The sequence below is a fragment of the Podarcis melisellensis genome, assembly GCF_964234715.1.
Source record: "Podarcis melisellensis genome assembly, chromosome: 1".
NCBI classification, from domain to species: Eukaryota; Metazoa; Chordata; class Lepidosauria; order Squamata; family Lacertidae; genus Podarcis; species Podarcis melisellensis.
The window spans coordinates 33,988,024-34,008,862 of record NC_138528.1 but is presented as its reverse complement, the minus strand read 5'-3'; the positions used below and the strand labels follow the sequence as shown (position 1 = coordinate 34,008,862).

At 42.4% G+C, this 20,839-nt stretch overlaps 1 protein-coding gene and 1 long non-coding RNA gene across 12 annotated transcripts in view; one reads left to right on the top strand and one right to left on the bottom strand.

The window, feature by feature from the left end:
- LOC309357128 overlaps positions 1-20,839 on the bottom strand; it is a 204,974-nt gene that overhangs the window by 132,269 nt on the left and 51,866 nt on the right. The window lies entirely within an intron of this gene.
- NPAS3 (neuronal PAS domain protein 3) overlaps positions 1-20,839 on the top strand; it is a 636,914-nt gene that overhangs the window by 596,972 nt on the left and 19,103 nt on the right. For all 11 annotated transcript variants that reach the window (XM_081888853.1, XM_081888852.1, XM_081888849.1 and 8 more), the window contains 2 exons: positions 15,010-15,203; positions 19,619-19,725. In XM_081888853.1, the coding sequence (XP_081744979.1) occupies positions 15,010-15,203; positions 19,619-19,725 (301 nt within the window). The remainder of the gene's footprint in view (positions 1-15,009; positions 15,204-19,618; positions 19,726-20,839) is intronic.

Below are 20,839 nucleotides of genomic sequence, written 5' to 3'. Positions count from 1 at the left end.
GCTGCTGCTGCTGTTACAAGTGGCATGAACACACTCACAGAAGCTACAGGTTGGCACAGATGCGGCCAATTCCCTTTCCCTTAATTTGCTGCTGAAATGAGGATTGTCTCTCGCAACATCAAAGTAGGAATAAAGGAGAATGCCTCTAAGTGTATGCCGATTGCTTCCTTCTTACCTCTTATTAACAGCAACCGGCTCACATACCCAGATGCAGGAACCAGCACATCCAGAATTATAAGTTAAGTCAGTGGACAAGCTGGAAGGCTTTGGGGCACCAAAGAGAGCAATTTCTCCCCACCAAGTGGCAACCCCAACCACCAGCTGTCCAGGATCAACCCCGGGCATTGTAGGGTAGGAGCAGAGGAAGCTGCCTTATACTGAAACAAACCATTGGCCCATCTGGCTCAGTGCTGTCTGCACTGACTGGCAGCAGCAGCTCTCCAGGGTTTCAGACAGAGAATCTTTCCTAGTCCTACCAGGGGGTGTCAGGGACCTTCTGCATGCAAAGCAAGTGCTCTGGTACTAAGGTGCAACATCATAGGAAGCCGCCTTATGCTGAGTTAGACCATTGGTCCATCTGGCTCATTACAGCTGATTGGAAGTGACTCCGAGTTTCCAGCAGGAGTCCTTCTCAGCCGTAACTGGAGATGCTGAGGGTTAAATCTAGGATGTTTTGCACGCATAGCATATGCTTACCCCCTGAGCTATGGCCTCCCGTGCAGACTTTATTGAAATGGATGTGAGCTACGCAAGAAAAAGCTCCCAGTCATTTGGCTGAGGCTGGTGCAAGAGAATCTCCCAGCAGATTGTGCCCCATTCAGGGGATCTGTCCATGACAACAGCCTTATGGTAAGACTCTTCACCCTTCCAACCTGAAAAGACAGAGATCTTTCAGGTCGGAGTTGGTGGCAGATGCCCCTTTCAGCAAGGGGGAAATGGGGAAGAAGAGCATTGAGGAAGGTAGTGGAAACTGGCTACATGAAGACAAGATAGGAAGAAAGGGGAAAAGAATAGCTGAGTTAAGGCTGGATTGGACCTTGCAGAGGAAGGAGAGAGAACTGAGCTGCATGGAAGAAGCCCACAGCTTCAGTCCCAAATGGCATCAAATTTTAAATCACACAGATTTGGAGTTTTTGGGAACCTTTGGCTCAATTTTCCACCTACTGGCTCAAGATTATATCCTCCTCTCCTCTTTCTGAAGACAGATGATTATAACAAAACCCCATTAACCTCAGATCGCTTCCGGTGGAGGGTTAGCTCACCATGGTACTGCTCAATATCTGCCATTGTGCTCAGTGGAAGGCCTTTCTATGCAATATGTTCTCTATTGTTGTCAAGCTGAGAGCATCCAGCGTCCCCAGGTTTCTTCTCAGGGCTCCTCCAGATGACCTATTTATGAAATCCTCCTGATTTGCTGTCACAAACTTTACGTGGGGGTTAGGTTTTATCTGGTCTTTTATTGAGCATTCATTCCAATTTGCTTACAGGGTGTTTGTACCTCTTCCTGTTTATCATTAGATCATTACTCACTTTTCAGTGTGTTTCCCTAACCACAAAAGGTCCCTTTCTTTTTAAAAGTGGGTAGGACATTGCACTAAGGCAACAGAGCACTTTAATCCAATTTCCTGGGATGCACTTGAATCGCTCCTGGAAAATATTGACAGCCTGGAGGCACCCTAAGGCTGAATGCAGCAAAGGTCCACTGCAATATATGCCCAAGGTTCTTTAGTCACTTGCCTATAGGAATTGGCAGGTGCATGCTTAACATTGTACAGATATCTGTCCCACTTTTTAATTTGTTTTCCCTTGGGGGCTTTTATGTTGACCTTCTGGCAGTCCCCCAATGAGAAGTTCATCCTTCTCATTCACTCCCAGATTCCCTTCAGTTCATCTCAATTATGTGTCCTGTTTCTGCCTGAAGTTTGGGGGTAGTGGATATAGCTGTTCTCCTGTACAGCCACTGGGAAATGACAGATGAGCTCTGGTGGACACAGTTCAGGACACTTCCTTCCTTCAGTATCAGAGCAATTCTGCAATGAGACTCACTGCCAGTGCATGAAAATCATAGCGCTGGTTGAACCACTGGATTGGGTTGACAGATTTGTAATGTACTGGAACAAACGTGAGAAAATCTACATCTGTCTTTGCAGAAAACAGTGGCACATGTGACTTCGATTTCCCTTCCCTGTGTGCGGAAATGCATTAATAGCAGATATTTTTGTTTTATCTAGCTGTTGCTCACTGTGTTGAGAATCACCTAAGGTAATGGTGGGGCTGTGAAGGAGTACATCAAATAAAACCATAAAAAAGGTTTTACTTCTGCCTCCCATGATAGGGATGGAGATGATACTTCTGAAGAATACTTATTATTGGTTATCTTTCCATGAAGCAAGTCTGCATAGGCAAGCACACAGAAATTCTGATTTACTGATTTTCTTTTTGCCTCCCCATCTCCTGCCCTTGCCATCATCTTTGAGCTTTCCTGGTCTGGTGTGTTTCCATGCCATCTTATTTCATTTAGGGTTGGTTTTTTTTCCCTTTAAAAAAAAAATCTGTTCTGTCCTGAAGATGATTATGCCAGCTCCACAAAGGTTTGCATTGTAACTGATAAAGCAAGACCTTTCTGTAAAGTTTATTTTCACTTTAAAAGATCTGTCGGAAACCTGGCAGCAAAAGCTGCCGCTGTGAGCCCATGAATGTCAGAGTTGATGATTGCTTCATTAGAACCCTACAAACTTCAAGAGCCAAAGGCTTTCATGTTTCTTTACATGGTATTAGGGAAAATAAGCTCAAGGCATTATTTCTTTAAATGGGATTTCAAACATTCCCTCCGGAAAATAAAGTATAACTTGTTTGAATACCAGGGAGCTTGTAGGGGAAATCTGTTTGGTCAGAGTTGTGAAAGTTGGCCTTTCTCTTGGATTTTCAGTTTGGGGCAAAAAGAAAGAAAGAAAGATAATTTGCATAGCACACGTTACAAATAAGGCTGAAATTTGGTGAGAAACTGTCCACAGCTTATTTAAATATTTATGGTCTCCACTTTCATAGAATGTGTCAAGGCGGCTTAGAACATACAAAATATAATAAAAACCAGTCGATAAATATCCATGAAGCATAATTAAAAGCACCGATAAAACAATAGTAGATACTGGCTGGTTAAAAAGAGAAAATCATATTGTGGGTGCCTGTCTAAACAGTACAGTTTTCAGAAGGTGTCTGAAAGAAGGCAAGGATGGTTCCTGCAGAATCTCTACAGCTAGGGGTTCCACAAGCCAGGGCCTGCTACACTAAAGGCTTGATCTCTACTGTAGGCCAGCCGAACCTCAGGGGTGTAGGGAACCACCAGAAGTGCCCCATCAGTGGTTTATCAGCTATCAAAGTGGAGTATAAGCGATCAGATGGTCCTTGAAATGCATGCAGCAGCATGTCAGGGACTGACTGGATGGCAAGGAGTGGTGGGAGATTCCAGCCAGAGAACCCCATAGGGAAGCCCTAGAGGAGGAAGGCTCAGAGCCAGGGGAGTGGCAGTGAGATGCTGAAGAAGCAACAGGCTTGAGGGAGAGAGAAGAGCCAGAGGCAGGAAGCAATTCAGACTGGGCATGATGTGAGGAAGGATGGGCCAGAGGCGGCAGAAGCATCTAGTATATCTGGAGTGTCTCCACCCCCATAGTTCAACCCAAACACTGAGGTCCAGCGCCGAGGGCCTTCTGGTGGTTCCCTCACTCCGAGAAGTGAAGTTACAGGGAACTAGGCAGAGGGCCTTCTCGGTAGTGGCACCTGCCCTGTGGAATGCCCTCCCATCAGATGTAAAAGAAATAAACAACTATCTGACATTTAGAAGACATCTTAAGGCAGCACTGTTTAGGGAAGTTTTAAATGACTGATGTTTTAATGTATTTTTAATCTTTTGTTGGAAGCCGCCCAGAGTGGCTGGGGAAACCCAGCCAGATGGGCGGGGTATACATTATTATTATTATTATTATTATTATTATTATTATTATTATTAGAGCTTGCCTTTCCTACTGTAGTAAGCTCACCTCCCCACCCCCCCTTGTTTCGAAGGTCATGTAGCCCAGTATTGTCTGCTGCAAGTATGGCGAAATTTTGGCCTTCCATATGTTGTTGGACTACAACTCCCATCATCCTTGACCATTGGCCATGGTGGGCGGGGCAGGTAGGAGTTGGAGTCCAACAGCAACAGGAAGGGGACAGGTTTCCCATCCCAGGTCTACAGGCAGTGGCTCTCCAGAGTCTTTTCCATCTGGTCTTTTAAACTGATCCCTTTAACTGGTGATTCTAGGGGTTGAAGCTGAGATCTTCTGCATACAAAGCAAGTGATCTGTGACTGAGCAGGGTAACTTCCTGCTGGTTTGTACCCTGTATTGCTACAGCTTCAGCGAAAGAAAAACTCTGAGGCTGTTTGATTAATATTCAGTTAAAGTATCATTTTAAAAATAACTTCTATGCTAGTCACTCTTAATATGAATCATCTAAGCCACAACAAGAATGCCAAAGAAATCGAAGGTTCTTAATCTTTTTTACAGGCACAGGTTTCAGACCATCCCTAAGATGACACCTTAATAACCTGACATTAGACATATCAGTTCATACTCGAAAAGCAGAGAAATGCAGCAAACAGATATCCAAGTGTAAATCAGTTCATCTTGAATCCTTCCGCAAATGGTCTGCTCTGGAGGTCATATCAAAGAGATCCTTCTTCCAGCTTAAATCGGTCTATTCTAAATTGATCTCAGCCCAGTCTCACTTAATGCATTAATGTTTAGTTTTTTAAGAATATGATACACAGTGTAGAGAAATCCTACATACTCCAGTCAGACTAGTTCAGAGGACTGCAGCCATAGTCACCATCATATTTGTTGTCTTTCATATCAAAAGAGCTCTTGAGAAATTCTCTTGAAATGAACATTCTAATTTCTTATTATACAACTGCTCTGTATTCACTCTGAAAACAGCTGCATAGTATTCTAAACCGTGAGTTGTAAACATTGATCTTTTTGTTATGTAGGCTTATATTAAATTGAGATACCTTTTTTCTTATTTGTTCCTACAATTGGGTTCCTGGTGTCAGTTTGTATTTGGCTGCTTGAGCATATTTTAAAGTGTTGCTCCGTCTTGTGATGTTCTTGCCAAGAGCTTTCTTCAAGCAGCCTACACTATAAGTGTTCTTGCACCAACTACATTTTTTTAAAAAAACACACCCTAAAAACCAATTTTTCATGCCTTTTTCAGGTTCAGGTTGCACAGTGTTCACTTTTAATTTTATTATATTTCTTAACCCTTCTTAAAGAACTGGTGGTCTGGAAATGCTCATTTGCTTTGAAACCTGAAAAAAAAGATAAACTTATTGCTAACAGATTTGTTATTCAGATTGTCAAATGGAAAAGGTGTTCTATGGTATTTTAAAATAAAAAATGGCATGTGAGATTACCAACAAACACTGAAAGGAGAGTTTTAAGAGATCTGATTTGATTTGCTGCTGTGATGGTGAAGAAGAATTATTACTCTGGTCTCAGATATAGTGAGTGATATAATAAACAAAATGGTGTGAGTTATGATTCCATGGCAATACCTATCCTATTAGGTTGTCATAAATCCAGGTTTTGCTATGTGTGTTCAATTTCTGTAACACAAATTCTGTATCATTGTTTATTTTCAGAAAGTGAGGTTGTTTTGTTTTGTTTGTTGTAAATTTGATTAATAGGAAATAGGAAAGAAAGCACACATTTCAAAATGGATTAATTGTATAGCTAGTAGATGCCATTCTTCAAAGGTAAATTGAGAGCTGGTACTTATAAAAGGAGAATTAAAGCTTGAACCTGCAACCCAATCTTCAATATACTGGCCTGTCCCATGATTAGGTTCATTCAGTTGAAAAATGATAGTCTGCACAGATAAACAATCCTGCTGCAATATCACACTATAAATTCAGGATCCTGTGTGGTGTATTGAATATTGTACAGAATATGAAATGGGCACCTCCTTCTTCTAGCCCTTCTCAGAGGTATGTGCCTATCTGTTCAGGCACCGGCTGAATTCCTTAGACCTCCCTCCGGCGACTCCCGGCAGGAATAAACATACGAGGTCCGTTCCGGCGATTTTCCTCAGGCTGTGAGGAAAACACACCAACTGCTTCTCCTCCTTCTCCTCCTCCCTTCATATCCCCAGGGAGGGGAATCAGACACAGACAGAAACGTATCTACATGTCTTTATTTGTGTCTTTTAGCAGTCATACAGTAAAGATGTCTGCTCTCTTCAACAAACAGAGAGAAACTCCACTCCACCCATGTACATCCTGTACAGGTCATATGACAAACCCACTGAGCTAACATCCGGTGCTCAGTACAGAATGGACTGCCCCTTTGTGTCCATGGCAACAGTCACAAACTTCCTGTTTGGCTTTCCAGCCACAAGCAGCAGACTGAGCTGCTAGAGCCTTTGCTTGCTGCAGCACTGGTGCTTTAGAATAACATACTCCCCCTAAAGTATCAATGCGTGCTGCGAGCAAAGCGTCATCCAGAGAAGAAAACAAACAGTTGTTATACTTATAACATTCCCCTGTTGTTTCAGTTCCACCCTTGGAACTACCCGCCACTGGTTTTACCAATGTACCTCTCTGGTTGTGTGACTTCCAAGGAATGAGTGCTTCTGCATTACCTTGGTTAACAACTCTCTGTTGTGCCTTTGTCTCTGACTCAGACACAGCTTCAATTTGACCTTGGTCGTTTACAACAGCAACAGCTAAGTTAGCAAACTCTTGTGAATACCTCTTTGGTGGTACACCCTTCGTTGCTCTCTCAGACCTTTCTGGTTCAGTCTTTGAACTCTCTGGAGAACCAGTACTAAGCTTAATCAGTGGTTCATCCTCCTCTTCTGAGGGTCTAGTCATTATCTGAGATTTCCTCTCAACGACCGTGACAACTGAGCTGTCTGAGCTATCGCTGTCATCATCAGTACTACTGAACTCAATAAGTTCAAACTCATCATCATCAGAATCATCATCACCTGTGGGAAATGTGTGAACAATCACTCTTTCCTGTTCAGGAGCACTCTCTAGAAATTTTGTGAGAATCACCTGACCAGATTCAGACAAAATTACTCTGTAGAGACCCTTTTCATAACCCACAAAAATGCCTCTGGCATTCTTTACTCCACCTGGAGCTTCTGTTCCCACATGAGACCCAAAAACCTTGAAATGGGCAACTGAAGGTTTTCTGTGGAACAGTTTCTCAAAAGGAGAACTTCCCAACTCTTTTGAAAACTTTCTCAACCACGTATAACAATATGACATCAGCGATTCAGCCCAGTACTCATGTGGCAGATGTGAACTAAGCAATTGCGCTTCCATTCCCTTTTGCAATTCTTTGTTCACCCTAACACAAACACATTTGTTCCAAGCTTCTTCGGAACTAGCAGTTTTGTGTCTTATCCCTTTCTTCTTCAGGAACCTCTGGAAAACCTGTAAAAGAAAAATTGGCTTCTCATCTGTGCAAAGACAATCTATGTCAGCATCATGCATATTTTTAACCTTTTCACAAAACTCTTTAAACCTTTCTAAGGCGTCTTTTGGTCTCTCCAAAAGATAAATCCAGACAAAACCTGTAAAAGAATCAACACATATTAGGTAATACTTTGCATTGCCTCTAGATGGTGCTAAAGGACCAATCACATCAGCATACACCTGCTGAAATGCCTTGTCGACCCTCGAGGGGACCTGCTTGGCGTTTTCCTTGGCTACACCTGCAAAAGAAATCATGTTAGAATCAAAAGAATTACATTTCATGTAATCACTTTGATCAAAAGTCAACAAATACAGTCCATCTTTCTCTTTGGCAGAAAGATACAACTCTCCATCTTTGTAGATCTCGCAGTTCTCATCATCATAGGACAGTTTTAGTCCCCTCTTGGCAATCTGCGAAACGCTGAGCAGATTGTACTTCAACTCTGGAACCAAATAAACATTGTTTATAGTCAAGTTCAGACTTTTAAGATACACAGTCCCAATTCCGGTCGCTTCCAGCTTTTGACCGTTGGCTAGTTGCACAGCGAAGCTTTGCTTCTTAAACGTAGAAAATAGTCCTCTGTGTCCTGTCATGTGAACCGTCGCGCCCGTGTCTAGGACAAAGAAATTCCCCGCTTCTGGTGTGGCTTTTAGCGACATCAAAGCTTTTGCAGTCTTAGCCTTTGGCTTGGTGTGACCTTTGTCTGACGCCTCAGACTTTGCGGAGCTCGCCTTAGCTCCTCTGTTCTGACGTGGCTTCTTGCAGTACCGCTGAAGATGCCCAGTTTGGTCACAATTGTAGCATCGGACAACGTTTAAAGCTACAGCGTTTTCTCCAGTAGCAACAGTAGTGGGGGTGTCAGAACTCCGTTCTTGACTCCCCCTGTCCTTGACTTCCAGTGCGGCAAGTCTGTCATGTTCACAAAGAACCACGGCAAAGACCCTGTCCGACGTTAGATCAGCTGCTGGGAGAGACCCCAGCTGAATGGCAACCGTTTTGTAAGTCCGATTCAGGCTGTTGATCACCATGAAGCAAAACACTTCCTCCTGCAAACGGAAATTGCGTCCCACCATCTGTTGACGCAGAAATTTCATTTCCGTCAGGTGCGCTTGAACATCTCCATCAGGCGCAAGCCTCAGGTTGGTCAGCTTCTCAAAATACAGCAACGCTGAAGAACCTGCATCTCTCTGATGTGTCCTTCTCAGCGTGTCCCAAACATCTTTCGCGTGCAGTAAATCTTGTATATGGATCAGCTGTGAATCTGACACGCACAGAATTATAGCAGTTCTGGCCTTCACATCCTGTGACTCCCAAGCACGCGTTGGTGCTGCTGGAATGGGGTTCTCAATCACCCCAAACAGTCTCTGATTCTGCAGCAGGGCCTTCATCTTAATAGACCAAGATGCATAATTGTCACTGGTCAAAAGGTCTGGAGTAGGCAGGCCTCCCCCCTTCTTGGCATCCATTTTGAGTCCTTGCATTGACTCTCAAACACAAGCCTCTAAAATCCAATAGCTGGCTTGTTTACACTCTGTGCCACCTGGCAGCTCTCAACGCTAGCTGCTTTGGAAAGTTTCTTCCAAGAGTTCCTTTGGAAGGGCCTAGTCATAACAAAACCTTGTTTTTGCCTCTCCGAGGCAAAAGCCTGACTTGTCCAGCCCTCTCGTGAAACTGGCCTTCGTTGCTAAGCAACAGCATTCCTTTTCCTTGAACAGGAAACCACAGGAATGTTTGGAATGCAGAGCTCTTGTCTCTCGGAGCTGTTTTTCCCAAACGTTTCTCCCTCGAAGCAGAGAATGAATCAATCTGCATTCACACTTCTAAGCCCGAAAATCTCATACCTGGGCTCCGTTGCTTGGCTTTCAGATTCCTCTGGTCAGCTTCTGGCTGCAGAGAATCAGCTTTCTCACCTCAGGCTTCCATGGAGGCCGTTTCTTCTGCAGAGGTCGATGAAAACAGCAACCGGCGTCTGCTACCAATGTTAGAATTCTAGCCCTTCTCAGAGGTATGTGCCTATCTGTTCAGGCACCGGCTGAATTCCTTAGACCTCCCTCCGGCGACTCCCGGCAGGAATAAACATACGAGGTCCGTTCCGGCGATTTTCCTCAGGCTGTGAGGAAAACACACCAACTGCTTCTCCTCCTTCTCCTCCTCCCTTCATATCCCCAGGGAGGGGAATCAGACACAGACAGAAACGTATCTACATGTCTTTATTTGTGTCTTTTAGCAGTCATACAGTAAAGATGTCTGCTCTCTTCAACAAACAGAGAGAAACTCCACTCCACCCATGTACATCATGTACAGGTCATATGACAAACCCACTGAGCTAACATCCGGTGCTCAGTACAGAATGGACTGCCCCTTTGTGTCCATGGCAACAGTCACAAACTTCCTGTTTGGCTTTCCAGCCACAAGCAGCAGACTGAGCTGCTAGAGCCTTTGCTTGCTGCAGCACTGGTGCTTTAGAATAACATATCACACTATAAATTCAGGATCCTGTGTGGTGTATTGAATATTGTACAGAATATGAAATGGGCACCTCCTTCTTCACCATAAAAGAAAAGAAAAAAGCATTCAGCTAGGCTTTGGCAAGTCATGTAGCCTAAGCATCTCTCATAAGCTAGCCTACCTTACAGGGTTATTGTGAAGATGACATAGGATAGCCACATGCATGGTTCCAGGAACTCTGTAGACATAGGTTGTAATACATGTGGGATAAATACTACAATTGTGTGATAAATGCTGCTGCTGCTGCTGCTACTACTACTAATCAAAGAACACTACCCTATAGGCATATAAGCTGATTATTAGTGTTTGCAAAACCCCATGCACAGTGCCTCACACCCTGGCAATCAGCTGATCATTTGTGCTTTGAAAGCTGTGCCATTACCCATGTGGGCAAAATCAGGTCCCCTGATGTCACTGTGGGTGGCCTCACCGGCCTGTCCAGCTTGGCCCACAGATAGTGGTGAAAATCAGAAGCTGGCTGGATCCAGTTCCCCATTCCTGGTGTATGGGGAATATATAAAACAACTTGATTTGTAAATAATTCCACTTGGAACCATGAAGACATCCCGTCTGCCAAGATACGAAGGAAGCAGTCTTTTAGATAGGTGCTTGTATTAGAATTCTTCAAGTTTCGACCCTTCTAGAAGCCTCTGGATATTGTATCTAGGGGGCATGCTGTTAAATTCATGTTCAATGAGAAAAATTATCTATTGCTCTGGTATCTGCATGTATAAGGGAAGTCTAGGGCCTCAGGACAGACAATTTCAAAGTAAATGAACTGCAGGCAGAGAAGAGCAATGTGGACCAGGATGTGTACATAGGGTAGTAATGCTTGGTGTACAAATAGGAGGATTCTGAGTACCCAAGTGTCCCTATTTTCCTCTGTGAGAAGTTGGGGAGTATGAGCTACTTGTCACCAACAGATTAAGACAGAGCATATGGCAGGGGAAAAGATATATATTTGTCCAATAAATGGTGCTTGCTAGGATCCCCACATACATCATAAACTGTGTTTACATCCACATTCAACATCTTTCTCACTCAGTTTCTCATCAGACAAAATAAAATAAACTACAGTTTCCTCAATATGTTAGCACCAGGTGAAGATAATTGAAATTTCTTTCTAACCAGGGAATGAAGTATTTCAGCACAAAATGTGTAATATACATTTTAGTTCTGCGTGACATTATGCAGATGTTCCGTCATCTGTATAGTTACCATACATCTGCATGCATATATATATAGATTTGATTTAGCACTCTGATCAATAAAATAAAACCTCCTGGATATGTTCAGCATTGCCTTTCAATCTTCAGAGTCTGAAGCGGTGAAGTTGCCAGATCAGAACATTTATGTATCTAGCCCAGTATTGCAGCTCTGACAGACAGCCGCTGTCCAGGGATCCAGACAGAGCTAGTACTTTCACCTCCCTTTAACTGGAGATTCTAGGGATTGAGCTTGGACCCTTCTACATGAAAGCATGTACTCTATCACTGAGCAATGGGCACGTGGGAAGCTGCCTTATATTGAGTCAGTTCATCTTGCTCAGTATTGTCTACACTAATTGGTAGCAACTCTCCAGGTTGCGGTCTCTCAATATTACTGGAGATGCCAGGATTTGAATCTGGGACCTTCTCTGCCATTGAACCAAAGCTTTTCCCCAAGCTATGGTCCTTCTCATAAAGTTAGTGCCCCTCCAAAAGGGCAGGCTACGTACTGGGGGAAATTTGTCAGCAACTGCACAATAAACAGAGCACTCCGTCTTTGGTTGGCTACCAAGGAAGGCACAGTGTTGGTTGACTGAAGAACCAATCTGGGAAATAGGCCATGGATCTTGCATTGTAGAATCAACAGAACTGGTTGCAGACTGTGCAGTGTGGTTATGTTTCCATTGCCTCTTTCTATCTTAGGACAATCAGGTAACATGCAGTTCAAGTTTGCCATTTCTCTTTGAAGTTTCTGATCCGATACTGTGCAGCAAAATCTAATTCAGACACCACTGAAAAAGACCAGGCAGGGTGGAAGACAGATGATATGGATATAACTGTGATGGAAACAAATTTAAGAGACTGGAATAAGATCTAGTTTATTTAGTATGAAAGAACTGACATTAGAGTCAAAGACCATCTCAAGTGTAAGCAGCTCCAGCTGAATGTGGATCTGACTGGTCCTCAAATCAGAACCTACAAAGAAAGCACTACATTATTTGGATTCTGTTTTAAACTGTTTCCACTTGTAGTGAAATTTAATGGAATTGGCTTGGCAATGTGTGTATTACATCAGGTTTGAAGTGCAATTCTGAGGAAGCTAAAGCTAAACTAGACATGCTTTGGAGACTGACAGTCAACCTTCCTAATGTCCTTCCCTGTGGTTAAAAGCAGCCAGGGAGGAGGGGACATATTGCCCCCAGATGGGGCACTAAGTAGGGGGGGCTTAACCATGTCTAGCTTTGGAAATCCCCCTCAATCTGCTATTAGCTGGAGAGAGTCAGAAAAGACAAGAACAATTTGTGGCAGCTTTTACTAAAAAGAAAAAAGATATTGGGAGATGCAGTAATGGATCTCCCATGTCACATCCAGTTTTGCCCTATGATACAATGACTCCAACAGAACTCAACGGAATCAAAGGACTCATTGGTGTAATTTAGTTCCACCGAGGCCCTTGGGGTTGAGACATGCTGGATTACGCACTAGATTTCTTTCTTGTGGAATCTGCTAGAGGAGGGCTTTCGACACTGAATAAATAAGCACTTGTTCAAAATCAAATCTGTTTGATATTAAGCAATACGTTACAAAACACTGTTTCGAGCATATATGCAGAAGATAAGTAGGCTTTAAATATGGCATATCTTAGTGTTTTGCCCTTGGTGTTAACGCCAACTTCAAACACATAGTAACTCTTCATATAACAATAGTTTGCATCTTGTGTTTACTACAAGATTATTTATCATGTTATTTCTAGTTAACTATTAAAAAGCAGTATATTTCCAAGCATTTACAGATTTGTATTTCCCCCCAAGAAAACAGAATTATGATCAAATAAGACAGATAATGATAAATAAGCATATAAGTAAGCCTAGCTTGAAGGAGCAAAGTATACTATTAATGTCCCTCCTGTGAAGTTAAATCCTATTTCTTTTAGCTATTTCTTCATTAGTTAATGAGGTCTCACCAAAATGGGTTTTTAAAATGGTATTCTTGCATCCTTGCCTCTAGAAATATCTTATAATATTCACACAGAACTTCGTCTTCTGAAGGTACACTATATATGAATTTAGGCAATAATTACCTCAGTATCTGGGTGTTATAAGCCCACAACATCCAGATAGTCATCAGTACATATATAGCTCACAATTTTCAGGCAGTTTTTAAAATGGAGAATTTTAGAAAAATAGTAGTTTATATCTGGTCCTCATTGCTTGAATTATTTTTGACACTCTGTGTAGTTGATCGCTTAAGAACTTGCTAATGGAAAATGGAGCTTTCCAGCTCCTAGTCAACATTAATAACCTGCACAGATTAGTAGTAACTAACTTCTCTTGGCTCTTGCTGTGCCTTGGTAAAAATTATCAGTGGAGGAAGTGTCCATCTTCTGAAAAATCCCTATTGTAGTTGTCACTGACAGCTTCCGTGTTATCATCTCATCATAAAGGTCCTTGATTGGATGAACCACGAAGATTAAACTCTTCCTCAGAGAGGTGGGGGAGAGAGAAACACAATCTCTCCAGTTAAATGCAAAGGTGTTCTCTGAGGATGAAAGAGGTATTTTAAATACAGATGATTCCTTACAATTTAACAAGGTAAAATGGCTAGTTTCTTATGCCTATGCAAACAGGACACAGCTTAAGTCCTTCCATACATTCAAGGGGAAGCTGAATTAGAAATGATGTGGCTATTTTCCTCTCTCGCTTCAAAACAGTGTAGATTTTGAGAGTTGTAAATCATAGACAAAAAGGGTTTCCGGCTGAAAAATGCTGACACCTGGACTGGGGCAGGGAGCAGAACCCAGTGGAAACTAGCAAGTCAGGGCATGGGAGTCCAACAGTTTAAATAAAGGCTATTGGGTAGGGCTTGTGTCAGTTGTGTCATGTTTTTGTTCACCTAAGGCAGGTGTGGATGCGGCTCTTCAGATGTGGTTGAACTACAGCTCCCATCACCCCTAGTCATTGGCCATGCTTGCAATGGAGCTGACTTATAAAAAAACAGAAATTCTAAATCAATTGCATCAAACAACTAATTCCCTCCATTAAACAAAGAGAATAAAACGGCAATGAATGACTCTTATTCATGTACCAGATATTTCTATTTCTTGCACAGTACCTGGGTTGCCCCAGCAAGGTGTTGGCTGTCGAACAGGCTGATCTGTTGCTGACTCATGTATCCTGTATCAGAAATGCACAACAATATTTAAGAATGCAAAGCAGCGTCTCTGTGATATATATTGCTGGCAATTTATTTAATTATTGGTCTGTATTTTTTTCCGAATTGCGGCTATACATGTTTTATAATTTAATCCCCAAATGTTTTAAAATCAGTGTTCCATTTCTTCCATCATCACTTTAAGCACCGATCTTTTTCTTACTTGCCTTCATGTTCCGCTTTGTTCTCTCTCTCTCTCTCTCTCTCTCTCTCTCTCTCTCTCTCTCTCTCTCTCTCTCTCTCTCTCTCTTGCAAACAAATAAATAAATAAGCGGACAGATAAAAAGATCAATAACCCGAGGCAGCTTGCATATTAGATTTGATAAATGTGAAGCATTTGGATATTATGTTCTTCTTCTTCTCTTCTTTCCTAGCATGAGGACATTCAGGACATGTTGACAGCCAATATTAATAAGCTTAAGACTAATACTGGCAGTGGCTAAATACAATTCTGGCAGAGTTAAGTGCTCTTTACAATAATAGCGCTGTCCTTTAAAAGGATTGCTTTCACATTTGTATCATGCATTTACTGAGATTTCCTTTTGCTGTTTGTTGTTTTGCAGGTGATTCATATAACAGGAAGGTTGCGCCTGAGAGTGTCGCTGTCCCATGGGCGGACAGTCCCTAGCCAAATCATGGGGCTTGTAGTTGTTGCTCATGCTTTGCCCCCTCCTACGATCAATGAAGTCAGAATCGACTGCCACATGTTTGTTACTCGAGTAAACATGGACCTCAATATCATTTACTGTGAAAATAGGTACAGCATTTTGGCTTTTGGTTTTGTTTTGTTTTGTTTTTCCAGTGTTGCGCATCTAAACATCCCTGTTCTTCTACCACAATACACATTCTGGAGGAGGGTACTGATTTCCTGTGAGGATAATGATGCCAGCTGTACAGCTATGTAGAAAAAAAAAACCCCACCAAGTATCTCCTTTCAATCAGACGGGGGAGAACCTCATTTTGAGATTTGGAAAACTGAGTGGGAGATTGATTGACTGATGGTTGCCTAGAGAGTTAACGGAGGGAGGGATGCCGGAATTTAAATGTTGCTTTTCTGACAGCAAACTACTGTGGTAACCTCTGGATCAGCAGTTCGCACAGTGGAATACTGGTGCCCTTGGGAGTACATCAGTGAGTGCCTGAGTAAAATCATAACAGAATCTACCCTTTCCCACCCCATCTGCAGCAGCTATTCACACAACACACAGGCAGATAGGCATATTTTCCCAAGGGCAGACAGTCATTCAAGTTTTTCTTAATTTTCTCTCAAGCCATATCCTACATTGGATCATTCTCAGATGGTTTTCTCATCAATGAGGTAGAACACCATTTGTAAAGTTTGCAGCTGCACATCCTTGCCGTTTTTTTCGTAAGTACCGTTCGTTCAAGACACTTTTGGTACTGGCGATACAATGCTGAACTGTGGTCCAGTATAAACAGTTTAAGTTGTCTTTAATCCATTACAAAACATCAGCCAGGTAACTCTCTCTGCTTTAAAACGCTGCTTTAAAACGCTACTTTAAAACGCTGAAGTGCATGAGATATCACTTTATTCAGAACAGCTGCACCTTCTGTTGCTTGGCTGGACTTTCAAGGAATAGGCCCAGTAGGTCAGCGGAGGCACCTGTGCATGATCGTGTCATGGAAAAAAGTAATACCACAGTTGAACAGCGGGGATGTTTGCAAAGAAGCCATGGGAAAGGTGATAGTTAAGTTGGTAGTACAGGAATAGCAAGCATACACGAATTGTAGAAACGAGAAGGTAAAAAAGTAAAAACATGTTTCCCCCCAGTTTGGGCAGTAGATTAGGGCTGGCTTATATGTCAAGCTACCAGGTTTATTTCTCTCCTTCCACAGTGTGAGATACATGGGTCTTTCCCGTAGTGAAATCCACGAGTTCTGGAGCTGATAAACATTTTAGAAATCTGAGCATGGGTGATGTATGCATCACCTTTCCCTACTTTTTGTAAGTAGAGGTACACACGTAAAGATATTTGGAGCACAGAGAGATAAGCCCTGTTCTCATCCGTCAACACTGAATGCTTGCGAATGGCTGTGGGTGGCAAAAGCAGGATCACAGCAGCACAGTCCCTGATCTACATGCATTCAATGGGTTGCTGTAACTTTGTATACAAAGTCTATAGGTTTGTCCACAAAATAGGGGACCCCAGATTTTTATGGGGTTCCTGAGCATATGTACAGTTTGTATGTGTCTGTAGCTGTGGTCATGGCAAAGCCTGCAGCAGGATTCTCTTCCCTCCTCATGCAACACACAGTCAATGAACTTAGGTAATTGTGTGAACACAGCTGTATTCTTTCAGTCCTGCAACTAATCAGAGTTTCGTGTTGACTTGAAAGACCTAGTACATAAATTCACAAATGAATTTTATGCACATGCTACTGCACCTATCACACATCAGAAGGAAAGAAAGAATCTTAGAGATTACAATATACTGTGCTCAAGCCAGATGACGAGTCAATAGTACGCATTGTGTAGAATGAAATTGCATGGTCAGGAGCTCTGTATTAGCTGACAGTGTTTCGTATTAGATTTTGTTCATGTTGGTACAGTGACATGTTAAAGTGCCCTAGAGTACAGAATTAATATTTCCCAAATATTAATAACAATGCAATAATATAATGGTTTGTGCCTTTCATTTCCCCACTAGCAAAATGCCCATCAGTTTGGCAGGTGTGTGGGAGAAAAGTCCCATGCATTACAGCTTCCCTTGCAGGAATACTTCCCTCCTGTGGTCTCAGTGGAGGCCATGTCCCAGTATCAGGGTTGGGAATTTTTTTGTCCCCACCATGATACTGCCTCCAAATTCAGCATACTTACTTTTCTCTCATACAATTGGATGACTATTAGTCACTAGGCGAGGAAATAGATGTATGTATGTATGTTAGAAGCACAGGAATCACCTAGCCTTCCCTAATGACCTCAGGTTCTGAAGAGAGCAGACTTGGACCCTAACAGTATCTAGTGATGACAGCCATTTATTTTGTCCTATGGAACACAATGGTACCAACTGACATAGAAAGCTACCATATACCAGCTCAGGTTATTTTCCCCTCTAGTAGCCCAGTATTGTTGCTCTGACTGGCAATGAGGTCTCTGTCACAGACTCCAAGGTCTCGGTCACAGGCTTCCATCACCTGTTAACCTGATTTAACTAGGGACTAGCAACATGAAAACACATGCTCTAACACTGAATACACAGTGGCCCTGCCCCTTCATCTACAAATTTCTGTCCTGGCTTCCATTTCTTCGTCACGCTAGAATGATTTCCTTAATTTTTGGAGTATCTGCTCTTAAGTTTCTTATTTTGGTGACTTTCATTTACAAGAACACCACATGAATGCTGAGCACTGAAACTTGTCAGTTTTCAAGAAAGCAATTTGCTTCTTGTAACTGGCTTGCCCACATTTGCTCCTGCTCTTGGGCTTCCCATAGGCATCAGGTTGGCTGCTGTGAAACAAAGATGCTGAACTAGAGGGGACATTGGCCTGATCCAGCCGGGCTCTTCTCATATTCTTTTGGAGAGGAATGTCCCTACCTCCTGTCCCAGCCATACTAAACCTGCAGTCTGTCATGAATGGGATTAGGGCGGGGGGAGGCTGTCCAGCTTCTCCTGGTCCACATCAATTTTATGAGACTTATATTCTACCCCTTCCCATCCTGCAAAACCTGACAATTGACTGGAGACAATTTGGTCTCCATCAATCTACACAAAAGTATATGTTATCCCCTCTGGTGGGGGAGAATAGAGGAAGCAGAGTATCGTAGGTTTTTCCTGCTTCCAGATGATGTAGGCAGCAGTCGTGTGTACACACACACACACACACACACACACACACCACCTTTCACTTTAGTAAGCGATTTTTGCCAGATAGTGAGAACCTGCCAGGTAGTTCCCTAATTCACTGCAATATTTTTATCACACCTAGTTCTTACTGTCTCTCAGAGTGACTATAGGGAGTAACACACTGCTGGTTATCTCTGCACTCTAAATGTGTGAACCCTGTTTGTACGTTGATAGCTCTATCTCTAAACTAGTCTTAAACCTCTGCCATAGGGGAGCAGCCCTGCAAAATGTACCCTTGGGATCTTCATGGCTAAATGTTTCTAAAAGAGGCATTTGTGGGTGACAGAATTTAAAGCATAAAAATGAATTATATCTTCTAAATGAGGGTGTGTGTGTGTAGAACCTATTTCAAATGTTTGTGCAGACGAGGCTGATTCACCCAACATGATTTTCAATTTTGAGGATTTCCCCCCCTCCCTTCCACTGAAGCCTGAGGACATTGACATCTGGACAATCAATGACAGAGACATACACATACAGAGAGAGAGGCTGAGCAGAGCATAGAGCAGAAAGAGGTACTGAAAGGATTTAAAAGTTTCTGTGTGGAGTAAACCACAAAGTCCCAGTTGAAAGAGCCAGGAGTGAAAGCGTTGCTCCCAGCTGAATAAGACTAGAAAAGAGAACACCCCCAGGCATCTGTATGTCTCAGCATTTAAATTATATCGCTTGAAATGTCAGTTTTGGACTTTGTGCCAGGAAACAGTTGAAGAGCCTTTTTTCCCCATGAATATACCCAATAGAAGACCAATCTGTTGAAATGAAAGGTATCTCTAATCATTTAGCATAAGCATAGCATGTTTTCATTTTATTATGTAACCTTGAAATATCTTGCTCTTTTAATGAGGAGCTTTGTATTTTAAGGAATTATATTATCTTAGTGGCTGTTGTATGACACGAGTGGACCCACCAAAGATTTGCTTTGCATTTAATTTAACTGGCTGGTATCTGCAGCTTTCCTTTAAAAGAGACAAATGGAAAATATCACGATCTTAGTTTGTGCCTCATCTGTGCATAGAAAGCAGCAATGTCATGAATGTCCTGCTGTGATGAAAAACATTTCTTCAGATGCCCATTTTGTAGGAACCAATCTTAGAATTTCCTGTGTCCGCAGATAAGAGCATGGGCTAGGGACATAGCAATGTCTGTGCCAGCACAGTAGGATAATGTGCAACTGGAATTTCAAGAATGTCTTGGCAAGCAGATACACACGTGCTGTTTTGGGGGTATGGATATAACATGATGCATTGTTCTTATATTATTATTGACTTATTGCTCAACTTATAGGCTCTATTTTCTTCCTTCATAGGATTAGTGATTACATGGATCTGACCCCTGTAGATATCGTAGGGAAGAGATGTTACCACTTCATTCATGCTGAAGATGTGGAAGGGATCAGGCACAGTCACTTAGACTGTAAGTACTTCAAGGCATGTCAAAATGAACTGGCCTTACAACTGCTCTTGAACTATTCCTTGCATATTGTACATTTCTTTGTGGTTTACCTTGGGAATGGTTCTGTTGTAAAATGCTCCCCTCAATCATTTATGATTGCCAATGAGAGTTTGCAGTGAAACCCTATGTGTCTATTCAGAAGTAAACCCCAATGAATTTGACAGAACTTACCCCCACCTGAATACGCATAGGATTGCAACCTCGGTCAGTATAAATCTTTTAATTGGTTGACAGCTCTAGTCCCTAGTTATCGTAGCTAACAGTTGATAGACCTGTTCCCCGTAAATTTATATATTCTGTCTAAAAAGCCATTTGTACTAGTGACCATCACAATATCCTACAGCCCAAAATGGGCTGCGGAAAAGAAAGAATAGTTTTAAAAGGCAGATGGTGCCATGAGGTCTGGAGACTGCTGAGAACAGTGATTTATGAGTGTTAGTAAGTGTGGACAAGGCCGAGAAAGGGTTCCCCAAAGCACGCAAGGATCATTCTTTTCTGGTAAAACTTTTTGGTGTGGCAGGACATGGTACAGCTCCTGTGGCGACTGGCTTTATGTTGCTTTCCAGTCGTGTAAGATGGACAGGTCCTTTATTTGAGAATGCTTGTGAGATAAGCTGATAGTGATACGGCCCTTCATACCTCAGCTGCTGTGCTACTAATGAGTTTGCTATTGCTTCATGTATCATTTTATGGGCACTGTGCATATTGCTGCATGCATAGTTATCAGAGACTCAGTTGAAATGTGATGCTGAGCACATAGGACATTGTGCTGGTACATTTTTATACAACCAGCATCAGAAGTATTTGGGCCTGTGGTGGGATGCATTTGCATTCCACCCTCATCTTTGATAAGGAAGAGTAGGGGAAACGCTGTGCTTTTCCACTGGCAGAGCCCCCTGGCTGCAATTATTTAACATAGCTGGAATTAATGCCGAGGAACTACTCTGGAGTAAACTATTTAAAATTGGGGGCCTCTTTACCAACTCCATGCTAACTTCCTGTCAAATAAATCCCCTTGTAGCCTTGGTTTTTTTTTTAAATAAATGTATTAGTATTCTGCATTCAGATAACCGTA